At 35.7% G+C, this 20,774-nt stretch overlaps 2 protein-coding genes and 1 long non-coding RNA gene across 3 annotated transcripts in view; 2 read left to right on the top strand and 1 right to left on the bottom strand.

The window, feature by feature from the left end:
- The window catches only part of LOC118486345 (probable disease resistance protein At1g62630), an 84,561-nt gene extending 81,782 nt beyond the window's left edge, over positions 1-2,779 (top strand). The window contains exon 2 of the mRNA XM_035982731.1: positions 1,302-2,779. Within this exon, the coding sequence (XP_035838624.1) occupies positions 1,306-2,622 (1,317 nt within the window). The 5' untranslated portion in view covers positions 1,302-1,305 and the 3' untranslated portion in view covers positions 2,623-2,779. The remainder of the gene's footprint in view (positions 1-1,301) is intronic.
- On the top strand, positions 2,712-8,631 carry LOC110906344. The gene is made up of 5 exons (XM_022151492.2): positions 2,712-3,980; positions 4,075-4,218; positions 4,265-5,269; positions 7,201-7,830; positions 8,101-8,631. Exons 1-5 carry the CDS (start codon positions 2,712-2,714, stop codon positions 8,629-8,631), a joined length of 3,579 nt encoding a protein of 1,192 aa, XP_022007184.2.
- Positions 8,632-11,104: 2,473 nt separating this feature from the next.
- LOC110905246 lies at positions 11,105-13,885 on the bottom strand. The gene is made up of 3 exons (XR_002572975.2): positions 12,636-13,885; positions 12,397-12,521; positions 11,105-11,536 (listed from the first exon to the last, which is right to left on the bottom strand). It is a non-coding gene; the product is annotated as an uncharacterized LOC110905246 (long non-coding RNA).
- Positions 13,886-20,774: the final 6,889 nt, after the last annotated feature.

Raw genomic sequence — 20,774 nt, 5'->3', positions numbered from 1 at the left:
GACCTCGTTATTGTTAAATGATTGTCTAGCAGAGAAAATATTGGCGTTTGGTAACCTTGAGCTTTGTCGTTCCTGTGTCATTCTCCGTACACCTGACTTGATGTTCTTCCTCATTTGTTATCTCCTCAACCAACGATCCCATCTCTGGTCTGTTCGGTGAAGAAAAATTCAATGACTCTGTGACCACACGTCTGTTTGCCCATGATACCCGCTGGTTTCTGATCCCTCGGCATGCTCCCTCTTGATTTGGCCGGACATAAGATTTCTTATTTGCGGAAATATGAAACAGCGGTGGAAATTTAAGATTAGGTCTAGGCGGTGACTTATTTAGATCAAGGTCAACTGTGAAGTCCACCTCCCTCCTGCGTTTTCTACTTGAACATGGCCACCCCCATCAGCGACTTTTCGATATTGTATTCTGGCCGATCACTGTCACCGGAAAATTCTGCATGCTGTTCATCATCGCCTAAAATCTCTCCTTCTTCTATTTCTGACTCCACCTCCATTACTCCACTGGTATTACCGTTCACAATCTCCGGCGTCTCTTCGTCGACATCAATCACCTTCTGAACGTCATTTTCACTGTCCAACCACACCATCCCCTCGGTTTTTTTAGTACGAAGTCAGGAGCCCAGTCCGTCTCTGATTCCGTGATCCAGACTGGAAATTTGTCCTTCCTCCACTGTACTTCCAACTTTTCGGACACTTTCCAACCATCCTTGAAAAGCACTGCAACTACTTCTCGGGCAAGATTACCGTCTTTTATGGTGGCAGCCGATTCATGAACTATAGTTCCGAATTGTTCCGCAATTTTATTAAACACTTCCTTGTCCCAGAGATGAATCGGAACCCCGATTATTTTTAACCATGCAATCCTTTCGTACTGGAACCTCTGTCCCTCCCATACTTCGATTGATGAGAACCAGTCGAACTCTTTCACCTTAAATGGGATAATCCGGTTTTAAGAATGAGACAATTACAACAATCATGTAATTGTATAAAGTTTATGTACATCAGTATGATGGCACATATAGTCTTGCTTATTTTGTTTTGTTTTTTTTTTAATTATACTGATTAAATAGTTTGAGAGTATTCTGCATAAATAAACTTTCATTTTTGTTTAAAAACAACTTGAATTCGTAGAAAGTAGTACCAGGCATTTGATAAGTTTCTTTTCGCAGAACCTAAGCCATTTGATGATATCGAATTGCCTATTTGGGTGTTGTTGTCATATGTAATACTTCTGAACAACTTTTAGTGTGTGTTTTTGTTGATATATTTGCTTGATTTGTTGGTCTCAGGACAATGGAGATTGCATCTCAAATTATTGGTCCCGTTGTGAACATTTTGACTGGTCATATCACGAAACACGTAGAACATGTCACTTCCTCAGCAAAACGTGTTGCGGACATGATATGCAAAATGGAGGTTTTGAAAGGTAAAAGCAAAGATGTCAATGAGCACAAGGAAAGAAACAAGAGAAATAATAAAGAGATACCTGCTCGTGTAGAGGGTTGGTTGAGAGATGTTGAAAATGTCAAAGATGAAGTTCAAAGCATTTCAAGTGACGTCAATATTGGATGTTTAAATATAAAAAAGAGGCACCGAGCAGGAAGAAACGCCTTCAAGACTATTGAGAAGATTGAGTGTCTTATTAATGAAGAAGAAAAAATTAGTTGGAGTGATGCCATTATACCTCTTGGAAGAGTCGATTCCAAACCATCACCATCATGTGAAGTTACTCAAAATGACTTCCAATCAAGAGATAAGGCATTTAAGGATGCGTTGAAGTACCTTCAACAAGATGACACGAATAGTCAAGTAGTAGCCTTGTGCGGAATGGGTGGGGTTGGCAAGACCACCATGATGGAACAACTCAAAAAGGTTGCACATGATAATAAGATGTTTAATTGGATTCTGAAGTCAGTTGTGGGGCAAAATCTCAACATGCTTTCTGTTCAGAATGATATAGCAACATACTTAGAGGATTGTAATCTGCCTAAAGCTTCAAAATCGGTAAGAGCGGATTATCTTTGTGAAAAATTTAAAAACTTGTCACAAGATAATAAAAAGGTTCTAATTATATTAGATGATGTGTGGGAGAAGATTGAGCTCAAAGATATTGGATTAACAAGTCCATTGCCAAAGGGAGTCAAGGTGTTGCTTACGTCGCGGAAAGATAATATTTGCAAACAAATTGCAGTTGTTGCTAATTCAGATCTTCAAGTAGTCAAAGTAGATGTCTTGGAGGAGGCAGAAGCACATAATTTTTTTTCGGGTATTACAGGAGTCTTAGAAGAACATGATCCGGACAAGTATCACATTGGATTTGTTATTGTCAAAAAATGTGGTTATTTACCACTGGCCATCAAACTTATTGCATTAACCCTTAAATCTGAAGAAATATCTGTATGGAGAAGTAGACTTAACTGCTTGAATAATCATGATCTTGATAAAAATGTGCAAGAAATTATCAAGATAAGCTACGAGTATATAGAAGAAGATGAGTGTAAAGCGATTTTTCTGCATTGTGGTCTGTTTCCAGAGGATGCTAATATATCAATAGAGGATCTCACGAGACATGCATGGGGCCTGAAGCTGTTAAAAATGTTTCTACTTTAAGATATGCTAGAGACAAGACAAAAACATGTGTAAAGAAGCTCATCCATGCAAATTTGTTGATCAATGGTGATCATGTTGGATGTGTTAAAATGCATGATCTTGTTCTTGCTTTTGTGGTAGGTAGAGTTTCTAATGGTGATCCCGCCTGGATTATTAATCATGGCTACGTGTTCAAATGGGGTAGAGATGAAATGAGTGAGTCTTACCAAAAAATGTCATTAACATGCAGGGGTCTATATGAGTTTCCTAGAGAATTCAAGTATCCAAACGTGGATCTTTTACTACTTATGAATGGGGATGAGTCGGTAAGGTTTCCGGAAAACTTTTATGAGAATACGGAACATCTTCAAGTCATAGCATACTATGAAATGTCGTATCCATTGCTTCCAAGGTCCCTTAAATGCTCTACAAACCTAAAAGCACTTTGTCTCCATAATTGCAAATTGATGTTTAATGAGTGCTCCTTCATTGGAGATCTTGTGAATTTGGAAGTGTTGAGCTTTGCGCATTGTGCAATCCGCAAGTTACCGGCTACCATAGCGAATCTGAGAAAGCTAAAACTACTAGATTTGACAGGATGTGTTGACCTTCATATTGATGATGGTGTCTTCATAAACTTAAAACGTCTTGAAGAGCTTTATATGAGAGTTTCTGAAGGGAAAGCTGTTAGATTCACAAATGACAATATTGAAGAACTGAGGATGCTTTCAAGCCAACTTTGTGCATTGGAGGTCGAGTACGTTGAGAAAAACACCTGGCCAAAAAATTTTTCCTTTAAGAAACTTGACAAGTTCAAGATATCTATAGGATGTCTATTGGAAGAAGAAGAGTATGATGAAAAATGTTGTTTTGAAAAAACATTGAAGCTTGTGACTGAGTGTAGCAGCCAACTTGAGGCTTGCAAAATTAATGATATGTTCAGAAAAACAGAGCATCTTCATTTACAAGTAAATGATATGATTGGTCTTGAAGATATTTCAATCAGTCCATATGGTCAACGCTCATGTTGCTCTTTAATAGAGCTTGAGATTTCTAATTGTGTAAAGTTGATATACCTCTTCCCAACGTCGGTGGCAAGTGGTTTGAAGAAACTTGAACGCCTCAGAGTTTGGTCATGCTCTGTTTTGAAAGCGCTGGTAAAAGATGATGGAAGGGAGATTCATAGTGCAGGTGAGATGATTAAATTCGAGAAGCTAAAGTTTTTGTCTTTGAGTGGCCTACCAAAACTGGAAATATTGTTCAGCATTGAGAATGTAGTTGATCTACCACAACTCGTTAAATTGGAAGTTGACGAGCTTCCCAACTTCACTAGCATTTATCCTGACAAGAACAATGGTTGTGCACTCTTGAATAGTCAGGTAATATTTTACAAATAATGTAATTGTAAGTGTTATTGTTCCCAATATTTTAATTAATTGAATATATATTGTTTGGATGGAGCTACTTTTGCAGGTTAGAATTTCAAAGTTGGAGGAACTGAGTATAAAATCTATGAAGAATTTGAAGCAGATATGGGGTGTTTCTAGTGGGGAGGATGATAATAATAATAATATGTCAACGTTGAGAAAGATTAGGGTGCAGGGGTGTGATAGTCTTGTGAATCTGTTTCCAACTAATCCAATGCGATTACTGGACCATTTAGAACCATCTAGAAGAACTTGAAGTTAGAGGATGTAGGTCCATTGAAGTGCTATTCAACATAGACCTAGAATGTGTTGGCCAAGTTGAACTACTTACCAACACCACTTTGAGAAGCATTCGCGTGGTTAGATCTGAAAACGTAAGAGAGGTGTGGAGGATAAAAGGTGGTGAAAATAACTACTCTAGTAAACTCACATGTGCCTTTGAAGCTCTTAAATGGATAGACATTTTTAATTGTAAAAGGTTTAGAAACATATTCACACCAACCAACACCAACTGCAAATTTCATATGCCAGCACTAACAACAATGAGAATTGAGTACCCAAGAACCATACACTCTCAAGGGAAGAGAGAGATGATATTAGAAGGAATTAAAGTGTTTACACAACTGTCGTTGTTGTCGCAGGTTTCTTCAAGGGAAGAGAGAGATGATAGTATTTCTACTGTTGCGTTCCCATCCAATCTCATACACTCTTTCCATAACCTTCAACAACTTTCTATGGAGAGCTATGATAGTGTGGATGGGGTGTTTGAGATAGAGAGTAGTCCTGCAGGTGGTAGAGAATTCGTAACAACTACAAATAATCAAAAACCACTGCTACCCAATCTCCAATACTTACATTTACAGGGTATGCATAGCATTAGTCGCGTGTGGAAGTGCAGCAACTGGAAAACAATCTTAATTCTTCAAAATCAATCCTCATTCCAAAACCTCACGACCATACTAATATGGGATTGCAAAAGGATTAAATACCTGTTTTCACCTCTCATGGCAAAACTTCTTTTGAACCTAAAGGAAATTGATATATTTAGGTGTGAAGGTATGGAAGAAGTTGTTTCAGACAGAGATGATAAAGATGAAGAAATGGCTACTTCATATACAACAACCACTTTCTTTCCTCATCTTCATTCTCTCTCTCTTGCAACGCTGGAAAATCTAAAGCGTATTGGTGGTGGTGTTGGTGCCAAGTCTTCAACTGGTATCACCACTCATGATCAGTTTGAGGTATTTTTCTACATGTTATGATGACTAAATTTTCTCACTTATCTGTGCTTTTGTTTTCAATTATAATTTCAAAGATTATACATGTTATTATGGCTAAATTTTCTCACTTATCTGTGCTTTTTTTTTCAATTATAATCTCAAAGAAAAATTTTAAGAGTTAGTTTATAAGATGCATGTTTTAATTTAGTAAATAGAGTTTTTCTTTTTCATATGTTAATATCCTTGAATTTTTAAATAAATTTAGTATCCATTCCACATTAATTTGTGCCCCATCTCATTGAAAATTTTAATACATTAAAAAAATAGATTTTTTTTCTGTAAATTTGGCTCATCTTTTTCAAGTAAATCATATCCATGAATGCAAGTGGATAATTGTAGCATAATGAAATAATTTCTGAGTTCGAACGATATTAATTTAGGATTATGAGTTGGATATATATGTTTATTTGTACTTCCAACTATATGAAATTCTCATTTCGGTTATCAGCAATATAACTGTGTAAAACTGATTTCACTAAATTCAAAAAAAAAAAATAATAATAATAATAATAATAATAATAATAATAATAATATAAGGTTGGGTTATTGATAAGTTATATATATATTGTGAATTTATTGTTGGAAATCCGAATTAACATCATGATGAATAACCGGATTACCAATATCATTTGCAGCGGAAGAATTTGAATGGAAAACTGACATATTGTATTGAATGTCAAGTAGCAAATGAATATCGAAATTGCAGAGAAAATATGAAGTATTGAAAGGACAATTATGTTACATACAAATTGTCTTGGTGACCGGAATAGTTCCCGGCAAATCAGTATTTAAACTTACAATTTGGCGGTTAAATTTAAGCGGGTAACTTCCTTGACGGTTTAATAAACCCGCTTATCATTTTGATCCGCATATCATCCTATCTACATAAAAGAGTATTCTAAATACATATCATAAACATATAGGTTCGAATAATAGTAAACATAACTAAAGTTTAATAATAAACATTTCTAACATTTATACAGTCGTGCTATTACCAGATTGCTTTTCCTTGAAATTTTAATACTAAATTTTTTTCTGGTAAATTTTGCTCATCTTTTCCAAGTAAAATCATATCCATGAATGCAAGTGGAAAATTGTGGCATTTCTGAATTCGAACAATATTAATTTAGGATTATGAGTTGGATATATATGTTATATGTACTTCCAACAATATGAAAAAAAAAAAAAAAAAAAAAAACAATATTGCTTGTCATATGTAGAGATTGTAATAGGGGTTTGGGTAATCCGAATCTCATACACGGTTATAAAAGTGTGTCCTATACCCAACCTAAAACCCCGCGGCTCTATGATTGGGTAGACAAGTATACGTCATTGGGTAAGTGGGTAATTGGGTCGGGTAAACATGTATATCACCAAATCCCGTACCTATGGAAAAATAAAAAATAATCCCTTACACGGCCCCTTACCATTTACCCTGGTCAGGTTTAGAGTTGGCTCGTTTCCATTAAGCTTGTTTCCAAATTATATTGAGTCTTATGGTATTAAAATTCTTATTTAATTAAATTGTCTCACTAAAATGATATTTGATGACGAGAGCCCGGGTGGTTGTCGTTTGTGAGTTAAACATATCTTGAATTAATTTTCTAATGTGTGGAACCATATATGTGTCTACAACCGTAGGCGGAGGATAATGGAGGCATGGGGCGCCTCGACCTCCGTCGAGTTTTCACGCGTAGTGTTAATTTTTACTGAAAATTTATTTTTTGTAGTGTAAAATATTTGATTTTTAAGAGTCCACTTGTCATTAGGTGATCTACATGTGTTTGCCTAAACCACTTGCTTTGCTAATTGTATTATTGTATTTACTGCAATCTTCTCATGTTATTTATTAATTGTATAATTTTAATTAACAATTATTGTATTTACTGCAGTCTTCTCATGTTACAACAATTGTTCCTTGGTCTTTATGCCAATACTCTGAAGATATTCTTATAGATGAATGTGATTCGTTAATGGAGGTATTTGAAACTCAATGGATCAAAAACAACATTGGTGGTGGTATTACTAGTACTAGCATTGATGAAGGACAGAGTGATACCCATAATACATTACTGGTCATTCCAGGCCTAGAAAATATTAATTATGTGCCTCGATTGGTTAACCTAAAGAAGTTGGTAATCAAATCTTGTAACCTTTTGAAGCATGTATTCACGTTTTCCACACTTGGAAGCCTTAAACAACTCGAAGAGTTGATGATAAACACGTGCAAGGCAATGGAAGTAATTGTGAAGAAAGAAAATGAAGAGCAAAGAAATGTTGTGGACTTTCCTCGTCTGAAGTCCCTTGAACTAAAAGATCTACCAAATCTTAAGGGTTTCTTCTTGGGGATGAATGACTTCCAATGGCCATCACTGGAAAAAGTTATGATTGATTATTGCCCAAAAATGAGTGTGTTCACATCAGGTCAGTCAACAGCTAAGAAGCTCGAGTACATGCATACAAGCTTAGGCAAATATAGTCTTGAATGTGGCCTTAACTTTCCCGTGACTGAACTTCATCAGGTATGTTTATTATATATTCGTTGTGTGTTTCAATTTTCACGTGACAAGAATTTTTATTATATATTCCTTGTCTGTTTTAATCTCCCCACGTGTATTTTTCTATATTATTTCTTTATTCAGTCTGGTCGAGCATAAGATCTGCCACTGACGGTGGATATATATAAATACCCTCCATCAATTTTTTAAAGTCTATAATTAATTAAATTCACAGATACATTTATATATAACTATAAATTTTTAGTATTAAATATTTTATAATTGGCATTGCAGTGGCCTTTTCATAATTTGATTGAATTACATATGGAAGGGAAGAGTGATGTTAAATATGTTATTCCCTCCAATGAGTTGCTACACCTGAAAAAGCTGGTAAGGATTAAAGTAAATCGTTGTCCTGATTTAGAGGAGGTGTTTGAAGTAGAAGAAGCCATGGAAGAGGGATTGGGATTGGAGTTACTTTTCAGGGAAGAAGAAGCAATGAAAGGGATAAATAGTGGTTTAGTTAAATCCCAAACTGTTGTTGAAATTCCAAACTTAATGCATGTGGAATTGCAAAATCGGTTGAGTCTCAAGTATATATCAAGGAGCAATCATCATGGGATATTACTGAAGTTTTCAAACCTAACAACACTCTCTATTCATCATTGTGAAAGTTTAGAACATGTGTTTACTAGTTCCATGCTTGGTAGTCTACAACAACTTCAAGACCTACATATAAGTGACTGTCCAAACATGGAGGTAATTGTGAGGGTAGAAGGAGAAGAAGAAGAAGAAGAAATTGAATGTGAAGCTGAAGTGAAGTGAAGAGTCTCAAGTATATATCAAGGAGCAACCATCATGGGAAATTACTGAAGTTTTCAAACCTAACAACACTGTCTATTCATGGCTGTAAAAGTTTAGAACATGTGTTTTCTAGTTCCATGGTTGGTAGTCTACAACAACTTCAACACCTACATATAAGTGACTGTCGAAAAATGAAGGTAATTATCAAGGTAGAACAATCTGAATGTGATGTCACAGTGAAAGAGATTGAATGTCTAAAGTCCATGAGACTTGAGAAACTTGAAGCTCTTGAGGGATTTTGCTTAGGGGAGGATAACTTTTCATTGCCATTATTAGAAACTTTGGAAATCAAGGAATGTCCCAAAATAACTATTTTTAGCAAGGGACAGGTGGCTACTCCAACACTAAACGTAATTGATACAAGTTTTGGGAGGTGTTACATAAGAGAAGACATCAACCACTTTATAAAAACCAAACGAGACGAGGTAACTTGAGGCTGCTTCCTTCTTGCAACATTATTAAAATACCAAATCACTCTGAACTTTTATATAAATTATTTGTTTTCTGCAGGGATTAAGATTTTAACTGGTAGAAGATTCTCGGGAGGATAAATGGGAATAATGTTATGTAAGCATTTAAGGTAAGCTCTACATGTACATACAAGAGTTTCTGCCCGGCCTTTAATTCTTGTTAATTGATGCCTTGGATTACATGTTAAGACATTGATGTCTTCCTTCTTTCAGTTACTGTTGTTCTTGTTAATTGTCAGTTTTATTCCTGAAAGTTTTCATGTGTGAATGTATATGTTTATATTAGTTATTAAACTTGATTGAGTAATATTTCAGTATTTTGTTCTCTTTCTCTCTAACCCCAAAACTTTGTTTAATTTTCTGCAACTAAGCATTTAAAAGGTGAATAATTTCTCTACCATCAGCTAAGCTTTGATATTTTGATCATGTTTTCTTTATGCCAAATTGCCAATTGATGGGAATGAAAAGCCAAGGAAAAGCAGAGGCAGTAAATCTGAATTTTGTGTAATGTATATTTTTTTAATATTAATTAAAGACGAAGGTGGTATCCATAAACATGACACTAGTATGTTGAGCATTCACATTCTATCCACCAAATCTTGAGAGATGGGTTTTTAAATTATAAAAAGTGGTTTAAGTGGTTGTGAGTGGAGGGGAGAGAAAATGTTACTGTTCATCTGTATATTTGGGGGGACACTGTTCACCCTGTATAATTTTTTAATATATTTTGAAAGTGGTTGTGAGTAGAGGAGAGAGAAAATGTAATATATATTGAAAAGGAGAGAGAAAAAGTATTTGTTTTTAGTGGAAATATATTGATATAGGAGTTGTTTTTTAGTGGAATGTATGTATATTTTTAGTGGATTGGATACAATAGATTACACAGTAAAGCATGCTAAGCAAGACTATGGTATTAGGTTAGAAATAAGGGATAACTTAATCTACAAACTGTTATTATTATTTTTTCTTAAAATCTGATTCACTAGATAGTCATCATTGTTGAATATATTTTTAGTTTTGGTTTGTAGTGACGTGAGGGGAAGTTAATCCTAAAAACCAAAATTCATTCTTTTACACAAAAGCTTTCTATCAGCTAAGAAATTGAGCAAAATGCATACCTGAAATATGAATTCAAGTTTGTAAGTTGTTCGAAATCATCTATGGGATTTTCAGTTCAACTCATTTGGATTGTTTTATAAGTACCTCAAACCATAAGTAAGCGTCAACGTTTATAGAGGATTGATAGAAATCCTGATTTCTATATTTTGACGGAATTGTCAATTTCCCACCCGTTTGACCCGTTAAGCTTTTTGTCCCTTTTATCTTTGAAATGGCATTCCAAACTATTTGAACACAGTCTAAACTTAATTTGGTGATAACTTTCATATAAAGATTAAGATCTAATTATATGGCAAAAGATCAAATACAAATAATCTTAACATACTAAACATACAAATTAAAGGAAAACCCAAAAAGACAAGGTGGCATTTTGTAATTACCACCAACTATCAAAGTTAGATCCAAAAATACCTAAAAAAACACAAATTTTTTTTTAACATTTTTTATTAAAAAATCGCTACATTTCCTTAGAAAAAAAAAATTTTTTTTTTTTGGCTGCTACTAAAAGTAGCGATTTTTTAATAAAAAATGTTAAAAAAATAAAATAAAATAAAATAATTTGTGTTTTTTTTTTAGGTTTTTGGGGGGTGGGGGGTAGGTTTTTTTTAGGTTTTTGGGGTGGGGGGGGGGGTTTAGGTTTTTTTTGGGGGTGGGGGAGTGGTTAGGTTTTTTTAGGTATATTTGTAGAGTAACTTTGATAGTTATTGATAATTACAAAAATGCCACCTTGTCTTTTTGAGTTTTCCTTCAATTTGTATGTTTAGTATGTTAAAATTATTTGTACAAGAACTTACCCCTAATTATATATGTATATCATATCACTAAAATGAATTATGTATGCCAAACCAACCTTGGTTCTAATCCTTTTACCATCCAAATCCAAACTATTGGTCATAATCAATGTAAAGTCATTCAGACATTTCATCAAACAGTTGACATGCATAAACTTTTTACTTATCTGGAACTGATCATGCAAACAAGTTGAAATTGGCTGTGTATAAATAATACAGATAAAGAAATTGAGCAGAAGGCATACCTTAATAGAACTTTGAATACAAAAAGGGATGAAATGAGCACGGATGTGCTGTAAATTGGTTCTTGCAAAGATGACACACAAACTTAAAAATGAACAAAATATTAATCAGATTCCAGACTGCTCATATTTTCTTTTCACTGCTCGTCTTCCTCGACATTTTCCTTCTCGAGAGATGAGTTTTTTTCATGAGTAGATGTCCGTTTACATAAACTGAACTGTGGTCACTTTGTTGTAGAGCCACCTAAAACGGATGGAAAATTAGTAAATAATTTTGTATCCCCGCATAAAATTACAGATGACATTTTACTGAAGCTGGATGTTAAGAGTGACCTATAAGACCAAAAGAACAAAATCTTACTCCAGGCTTCTTATAAAATATTCATCTTTATCCAGTTAACATCCAAACAATAATATTTTTAAGTCAACTGAGAGTAAAGTAACTAGTTGATAAGTTGAAAGAAAGCAATTCAGTATGGAGGATAACTAGAGAGGACCCAACTGGTTATGGTTGTGAGAGTAAACTAAGAATTAATTATAACCTTAATCGGTTTTGGCTTATGTTAATTTGTTTTTTTTTTTTTTACTAGAGGTGGCGAATTCAGCCCATTTAGTTATAAAAAAGTCTCTTCAAGCTATGTTATATCTCTTACGGGTCAAATCGGAAACAAAAAAATGCTATCTAAAATGGTAATCAGTCAAATGGGTTGGAAGTTGTCTATAGTGTATTTTCAACACATAAAACCTCCATAATAAATTTTTCAAAGAGTTACATTATTATTAAAAAATTAAATTTCTAATCTTGACAAATTAACTAATTTATATTCAAAATACGAAAACTTTAAACAAACAGCGTTCTGGCAACCGGTTAATTCCGGTTTGTTTCAACTCGTATCAAAAGTTGACCTATTTAACCAGTTATCCACTTTCCGACCTTTAGTCAGTGGCATCAAGTGTTCTTTCTCTTTCTTCTTCGACCACTCGACAACTATTCTTACAGAAAGGCTCAATAGTCCTCAAGATTTCACTAGTTAGTTTCTCATGTATATTATTCTTTCAGTGTAACTTGTCTAAATTTATTTTATACCAAAGAGAAGGAAGTACCATTGTCATGATAATCTAGCTCCACTTTTGTAGCAGCCGAACGGTGTTTTAACTAAGCTAAGCAAGGAAGTGTTTACACGGGAAGCACCCATTGAATGTTTCGCACTTGCTAACTCCAGCCATCCCTGAACATCATATCATTAGAAACACATGATTTTGTTCATTTTTATACACAAACAAACACATGGCAATTCCCTAAAAGAAACGTATGCAAATAAGGTGAACATATATAACCATACCGGAGACTGCAGCGGGCCTGTTCTCTGTTTTGGGCCGTTTCAACAAAGGGGCGGTCGTTGGGCTGGTAGCCGAGCGGTCGGGCCGGGCGTTCACAGCGGTGATATTTTCCGGTGTCGAAAAACGAAAAGTCTGGTCGATTAAAAGTTGCAGCAGCAACTTAATTGAAGAAGATGAAGTGTTTGTTATTATATTAATATAACCATTATGCATTGCATTGGGAAAATATTGAAAAAGCAACAAGTAAGTTCAGATATATATCATGTTTCCCAATAAAACTAGTTACCGCCTGTTACTTTTGAACATATGTAATTTAATTTTTCTTTTCTATTTTGCCTACTAATATAAAGATATAAAATAATAATCATGATTTTTTAATGAAATTCAACATTGAAACTTCTGCTTACAAGTTTATCAAAAATTTTAAGGAGCATCAAAGGCTAATTGATCTCTATATTTTATATATATTTTTATATAATTTACAACGTAATCCAGGTCTTAAATCCGGTCGAACCGGTCCGACCTTTGACCCAGTAAGGCGACTGGTCGACCTCCGGTCCTGAAAACATTGCATACCCCTACTTGAGTACAAGGAAGAAAACCCAATCAGTTGGGTCGAGTAGCAGCCCAAACCCGAGGATCCGGAGGCCCAATCGAAAAGGATCTGAAACCCAATCAGTTGGGTATTTGACGGGTAACCCACGTGACCCATATGCACCAAAAACAGATCTGAAATTAAACCCTAGTTCTATTTGCTAGCACAACCTAAACAGTTCAAAATTAAAAATCGAAAAGGATAATATAATATCTAAATACAACAATTTTATGATAACTGACAAGGAATCATGATAAAGTAACTGAAATTGTAAAAATCCCAAACTATTTCCAAAAAAAAAAAAAAATCAAGTTTTAATAACACAATCACGTAGATCATACGACAAACTGAAAGAAAGAAAAAAGTATAGAGTATTGGAGAAAGAAAGTTTATGGATCCAGTGTTGAATTCGTGGCGAAGTGTGGAAGTTAAGGTTTGAATGAGGATGAGATAATCATCCAGAGAATCAAGAAAAATCAATGTCTGATCTTCAGGTGTTGTTGTTGATTTGAGATTAGAAATTTGAGCTCCCTATTCATCTTCCATGCCGGCAAATCATTGAAGTTGGCAAAGAGTTCACAAAACGAAATATATATTGATGTATTGAAACAGCTGAAGTGTAGGTGATAAGTCGCTCTTCTTCTTGGTGGATTTGTGGGTCGGAGACAAGACAACCCCTTACGAGACCAATTTCCTAGTTTGTACCAGTTAGCAAAGTTCAAAAGAGCAAAGGTTAGTGAATGTTACTCGATAATTAATGGGGCGAAGGTTTGGGATTGGATATGGTTGAGAATTCCATGTAGTGATATTGAAAAAGAGGAGATGAATCAGTTAAAAAACATATTATTGCAGCCAAGTATTTTGTATAAAGAGGACCATTGGGTGTGGAAAGATGATGAGAATGAAGGGTATACATTAAAGAAAGTTCGACAGCATTTAGCAAGAATTAGATTTAAACGCTCCGGCAAGTGACTTTGTGTGGAATAATTGGGCGACGAAAAGAACTAATATGTTTGTGTGAGAGCGATTGAAGACAGAATTCCGACTGCAAAAGCTCTTTCTGTTCGGGGAGTAGGTTTGCCTTCTATAACGTGCAGACTTTTGCGGTGGAGCGGACGAAGGGGCTGACCATCTTTTGTTGACATGCGGATTCGCTGCGGCAGCTTGGAAAGTAGGCTTATGCAATTTGTTTATGCACTATATGGACCATCTGGAAAGTATGGAATGAAAAAATTTTGAGAAGCATAACGGGTGAAATGAAATAAGAGATAAAGGAAACGACTTTTTCTTGGCTGAATCAAAGATCAAAATAAAGATGCCACCATGGGAGGATTGGTGCTGCAGTAGTTTTAATGTTTTATAACAAGTTCCTGTTTGTTTTTAAAAGTTGTCACTGTTTTTCCCCTAGTATCTTGCTGGGTTGTATTCCTTTGATTTTGTTTGTCAATAAGATCCATAAGGTCATGGGGTATACTCTAACATTTTGGATGTTAACGCTGATATGGCATGTTAACCAAGATTACAAACCACTCCTTCCTTGTGTTAAAGGGCATTATATGTTGTATGTTAACATGTTAACCGGATGTTAAGAGACAGAATTAATTATTTTTTATTTTTTAAACCAAAAACCACTAAAAAATAGGGTTAGATGGAGTTCAAATGGATTAAACCATTTCCTTGTAGTGAGGTAAAATAAAATGAGGAAAAAGGTTGATGTGGCATTTAGATGGAGTTAAGATGGGTTAAAGTATACCCAAAGGCCTAAGATCCGTTTTGCCATTCAAAAAAATTTGTAAAACAAACTACCACAGTATTTATTTCTAAAAGGAAATTGTATTTATTTTATGGGAAAATGCTATATAAATGTAACCAAGTTTGTCAGTTGTTCCAATTAAGTCATCTAAACTTTTTTTGTCTCTTTAAATAACTAAACTTAAATTTAGTGTTTTATTAGTGTGTAATTACCAGGTCAACAGGTTACCACTTTTTTTTATTATTTTCTTTTAGTGCTTATGTGCATATTATATATATGTTAAGTAGATTTTATAAAATCAAAACATAATGTATACCTCCCAACCACCATGAACTCTTCAAACTTTCGATCGACCATACCATGGACAACGTACACCTTAAACCTACGAATTCCTCCCAACCCACATGAATTGCCCAATGAAACTATTATTAACTTTCATTCATAAACTATAAAAATAAAGTAATGTCTTTATTGTATGAATAAAAAATGAAATTAACATCAAAGAGGGCTTTGTTGGACCTCTTTACTTTTCCAGATCCGGTGAACATCTTGTTCGTCATGAGAACAAAGAAGTTCTTTTATGAACCCAAAAAATCGCTCCGGTGATGGAAAATCTCGCCGTCATATCCAGGACGTTTCTACCTCTTTTTTCCCTTCTCATAACTCCTCGTGTGTGTCTCGTCAATCTCCGGTGACGACAAAAAATCTTGACGTCATCTCCAGTAAACTCTTGTGTGTCGTTTCATACTTTCAATTGATGTTACGAATGATGTAATTTTTGTATTTGATTGGGGAAACTAATGTTTTAAAATAATAAAAAAAAAACATTTTTTCTATGAAACCTGACATATTATCAATGGTGACCTGGTAACCTGATAATTGCATAGTATTTAAACAACAAATGAAACTTTAGTGACTTTAGGGAAACAAAAAAAGTTTCAGTGACTTAATTGGAACAATTGGTAAACTTGGTTACATTTATATAAAGTTACCCTGGCATCAAATCAAATATTGTTTAATCAATTATTTTTTTAGTTCCACTACGTTATGTTCCCGAGTTTTATTAAAGAAGAGAAAAGAAATAATTTGAAAGGTGATGAAACACCGATTAACACCAAGGTTAACCGATGGGGTTATTTCTTCTATGGGTTCAACCTCTTCCTTGACTCGTAACGATGGCTTGAATCCTGCAAAACAGCAAGCCCTTAGTCTCGTTAAAAGGGGGAGATGGGGGTTTTCCCTCTTAACCAGGCTCCGGCGTGAGAATAAGTATTGTTCTGAGAGAATAAAGCAGTGTGTGTATATTGTGAATGAAGAGGGGGAGATGGGGGTTTTCCCTCGTAGCAGTCTCACGGACATGCCTTGTTTAGATCTTTGTAGTCGACACACATTCTCCAGCTGCCATTTGGTTTCTTTACCATCACTGGGCTTGCCACCCATGTTTGGTATCTGACTTCTCTAATGATGCCTGCATTCAGCAATTCCAGTACTTGCTCTTTCATGGCGTCGTGCTTTATATCGCCCAGGTGGCGCTTGGTGTGTACCACTGGCTTTGCGTCCTCTGAGACGTTTAAACGGTGTTCTGCTATGTGCCGTGGAACACCAACCATGTCAGCTGGTGTCCAGGCAAACACGTCCATGTTCTCGTGTAATAACTTCTTGAGTGCTGCGCGTGTTAAATCGGACATCGCAGGTCCTAGGGTAACTGTTTGCTCTGGGTGAGCACTGTTCAACACCCATTTTTCTGCCTCTGCTCGTGGCGCTGGTTTACTTGCTTTCACAGGTGTCACGGCCCCCGACCCGGTTTGACCCGTTTCGGGAGCCGCGGGACAGAAAATCCCGTGGTATTTATTTTTATAGCGGAAGTCTTAACAGGATCGTTTTAAACTTGAAAATTTTGCCCGAGTATTATTTATTTACATTTAGGATCAACCCCGTAGATATCATAATTTCATTATTTTACAAACATGTTTATTTATTTTATTTGAGCCACCACTTCAAGCTTGATAGTGCTCCGTAGCACGTGTACTTAATTTAATAGGTCACCTGAAACATGTTGTAAAAAGGTTTTGTCAGCGGGGAAATACTGAGTGAATCATTCATTTTGATAAAAATGACACATAGTTATAAATTACAGCATAAGAGCGATTACTATGGCAGTATCTTAATTAATATCTGGTCTTGCCACCCATGTGACGATGGTCATACCACTATTGGGTCCAGTCACCCAATTAGTGACGTTTTGTCACTGTTAGGTCTTATTAGCCTAACCCATGTTAGGGCTTATTGCCTAACCGTGAGAAATTAGTAATGTGCACAATACCCCACTAACCAGCGGTTAAGATAACCACGACTTAATCCCTGTAATTATAACACTTTGAAAATACTTTGAGGTATTGTAAAACAGTTTGATAAAAAGAAAATGACTCACATTGCAGATTTATCGGGCAAGGTATAAGCCTACTGATTAGCCTTGATTTAACCTAATTTAATAATAATGCACACACACAATAGGTTAGTAACTAATTCAGCAGTTACGTCAATTCACGAGATTAAACCTTCACAGCGATTAATCAGTGCAATTACTCGATAATTCAATCGGATTCACAACGAATAACAGAGCATAGTCCGAATTCGAACAGCACTCTAATATTCAAGTCGAAATCACGACGAATAATCAAAGTACAAGCTCAATTGAGCAGCACCTGGACTATCGTTGGATAGTTATAATCGATCGGACGTTGAATCGTAATAGCGATCGAGTTATACCCTGATTGTGGCAGCACTTCGTGAATCGTGTGTGTTTTTGTAGTAAATAGTGTATAACTTCGTCTACGAAGTGAATTTCTTCGTCGAATTAACACCAAAATGCAAGTTCCAGACCCCTCTATTTATACCCAAAATTTGACCCTGTCGCGTAGCACGAGGGGTATCACTATAGGCGTCGCGCTACGCGAGTGGTAACCTATGTTACGCGAAATTTGTCCCTGTAGCGTAGCGCGAGGGGTACCCCCATGGGCGTCGCGCTACGCGAGTGGTCACCTATTTTCTATAGGTAGCTTCGTGTCTAAGTAGCTTAGCTGAGTTGATAAAATTGTAAAATTCAAAACGGTCAGCAAGTTATTTAGATAATCGTAACTAAGGTTTTGCCCCCCCTGAGTTTTAGGGGCCCTGATCCTGATTCTGATTGTTCTGGAAATTTTAGGGTTTGCGTAGAATCACTTGGATGTCTCAATTAGGGTTTTCTTAATAGCTAATTACCATCCTAATTATGGATTTTAGTGACAGTTGTTACATCCTCCCCACCTTTAAGAAAAATCTCGTCCTCGAGATTTACTGAAATAGATGAGGGTGATTTCTCTTCATCTTTGATTCCAGTTCCCAAGTGTACTCTGGTCCTCTCCTGGATTCTTATTTGACTTTTACTAGCATTAGTCGTTTGTGTTTGAGACTTAATCTTCCGATCTTCTATTTGTAGGGGTTTCTCTATGAACTTAAACTTCTTGTTTACCTCTACATCTTGAAGAGGTACGACCAGGGATTTGTTTTGCTAGACTTTTCTTGAGATTGAATACATGGAACATATTATGTATTCCAACTAGGTCTTCTGGTAGTTATGGGTGATAAGCAACTAGTCCTATCCGTTGGACTACTGGAAATGGTCCTATGTATTTTGGACTTAACTTCCTTTCTTACTGAATTTATAAATTCCTTTCCAAGAAAATACTTTCATTTTGTCTCCAACTCGAACTTCGACGGCTATAATTCTTCTAACCGTCTTCAGTCTTTCTTCGTGATACTGAATATCACAGGTGTAGTTACTGAGGATTTCCTTTTCCTCATGTTTAATTTTTGTTGCTCCAATATATATCTTAAATTCTTATGACCCATATGGATAGAAAACTTACTTAGATAATGTTTCCTAATCTTAAGAGTAACTTGTGGTTTCTAATTTTTAAGCTTACAAGGGGTAAGGCTTTCTTCGTGCTTTTGCAATTGCCTTGATGCATACACAATTACCTTTTTGTGTTGCATTACCATACACCCAATTTCTAGTTTTGAAGTATCACCGTATACCTTTAAAATCTTCTGTTCTTTCTGGTAAGGCTAGGATTGGAATATTTGTTAATTTATGCTAGAGGCTTCTTTTTGTTTAAGTTCTTATTTAGAATTAACTGTTTTAGCTTAGTTAAGGATATATCTATTTAAGTGAATTCCTTAATAAACTGCCTATAGTATCTGGCTAAATTTACAAGATTCCTAATTTCCATTTAAGGATTGCGAAATCTTCCATTTTAGTGATTTGCTGCTATCTTAGCAGGATCTAAGTAAATACCTTCATGATTCATCATGTGACCTTACGTAGTTTATTTCCTGTAATCATAAATACTTCTCCGGCGGGTGCCTGGATTTTCTATAAAGTTCTTATTACGGAGAATTCGAGCAGGGTTGGTTACTACTCAATCTATTTTTAACACACCTCAAACTCGGCTAATTTTAAAGGAATTAGATTGGCGAAAAAATTCTATGACCTGAGAGTTCTATATTTTCCTTTTTGCCTATTTTGACTGTAAAGATTTGCCTAAGTTTGATTAATGATAGGTTAGGAGTTTTGACAGAATGAAGTATTTATAAAACCTTGGTTTGCACCAGAGTCAAATAATACTCGTACCCACTAGGATGTCAGGAATGAGTTCAGCTTCCTGAGTAGTTAATTGAAAAGCTCTTGCGTTTTTCTTGGTAGTCCCTTCTGCAGGTTTCGTCTTTTCGTTTGCTGAATTGCCTAATTTCGGGCAGCTTGTTCTGAAGTGTCCGGGTTCTCCGCAATTGTAGCAAGTGATTGCCTTCTTTTTCCTGCAATCCTCTTCTCGATGTCCTGGAATTTTGCAAAAATTGCAGCATCCTTTGCATTTTCCAAAATGCTTTCCTTTGCAGATATCGCAAAATGGAATAGTGGAAAATCGCCCGTTTTCTCTTTTCTTAAAATTGTTACTATTACCTATATGAAATTCTTGGGAAATTTTCTGGGCTAAATCCTTCCTCCTATTTTCTTCCCGTGTGCGTACCACTCCGTCAGTTAGAGTGTTAGCTAATTCTACCGCATCGTCAATTGTGCGAGGTCTCGCAGCTTTGACAATGTCACGAATCTCACTAATCAAACCCCAGATATAGCGAGAGATAAGTACCGGTTCCGGCGAAGCCAGAGTAGGTACAATTCTGGCATACTCAAAGAATTTTGAAGTATACCCTCGGCAATCTACATCTACCATTCGGTGACTTAAAAACTTATTTGCCATTTGCTCTTTTTCATATTCGGGACAGAATTTCCTTTCTATTAATCGCTTAAATTCTTCCCACCCCATGGCATAGGCTACGTCACTTCCTTTGGCTTGTAACACTGTATTCCACCATTCTAACGCTTCTTCCTTGAAAAGGTGTGAAGCGTACATAACCTTATCTTCCTCAACACATTTACTTATTCTGATTACTGCCTCGGTTTTCTCTAACCAGCGCAGTGCCGCAGTTGCCCCTTCATTGCCTGCGAACTCTACGGGTTTACAGGCAAGAAACTCCTTATAAGTGCAACCAGGCGTTGCAGCTTTCCTTTTCTTAGGGAGCGGAGCTTGTCGCGGTTCTTTATCATGATTAACATGATCATTGCCTCCGTTTACGCTATTACTGAAATTATCTTCAGAAATACGTTTGCTAGGAATAATTTGCTGTGGTTCTACGGGATTTTTAACAGCAGTGACAATTGCTGGAATAGCGTTGGCTATCCCCTGAGCAATCATT

Source organism: Helianthus annuus, chromosome 14, assembly GCF_002127325.2.
Source record: "Helianthus annuus cultivar XRQ/B chromosome 14, HanXRQr2.0-SUNRISE, whole genome shotgun sequence".
Lineage (NCBI taxonomy): Eukaryota > Viridiplantae > Streptophyta > Magnoliopsida > Asterales > Asteraceae > Helianthus > Helianthus annuus.
This window is presented reverse-complemented; position numbering and strand designations above follow the sequence as displayed.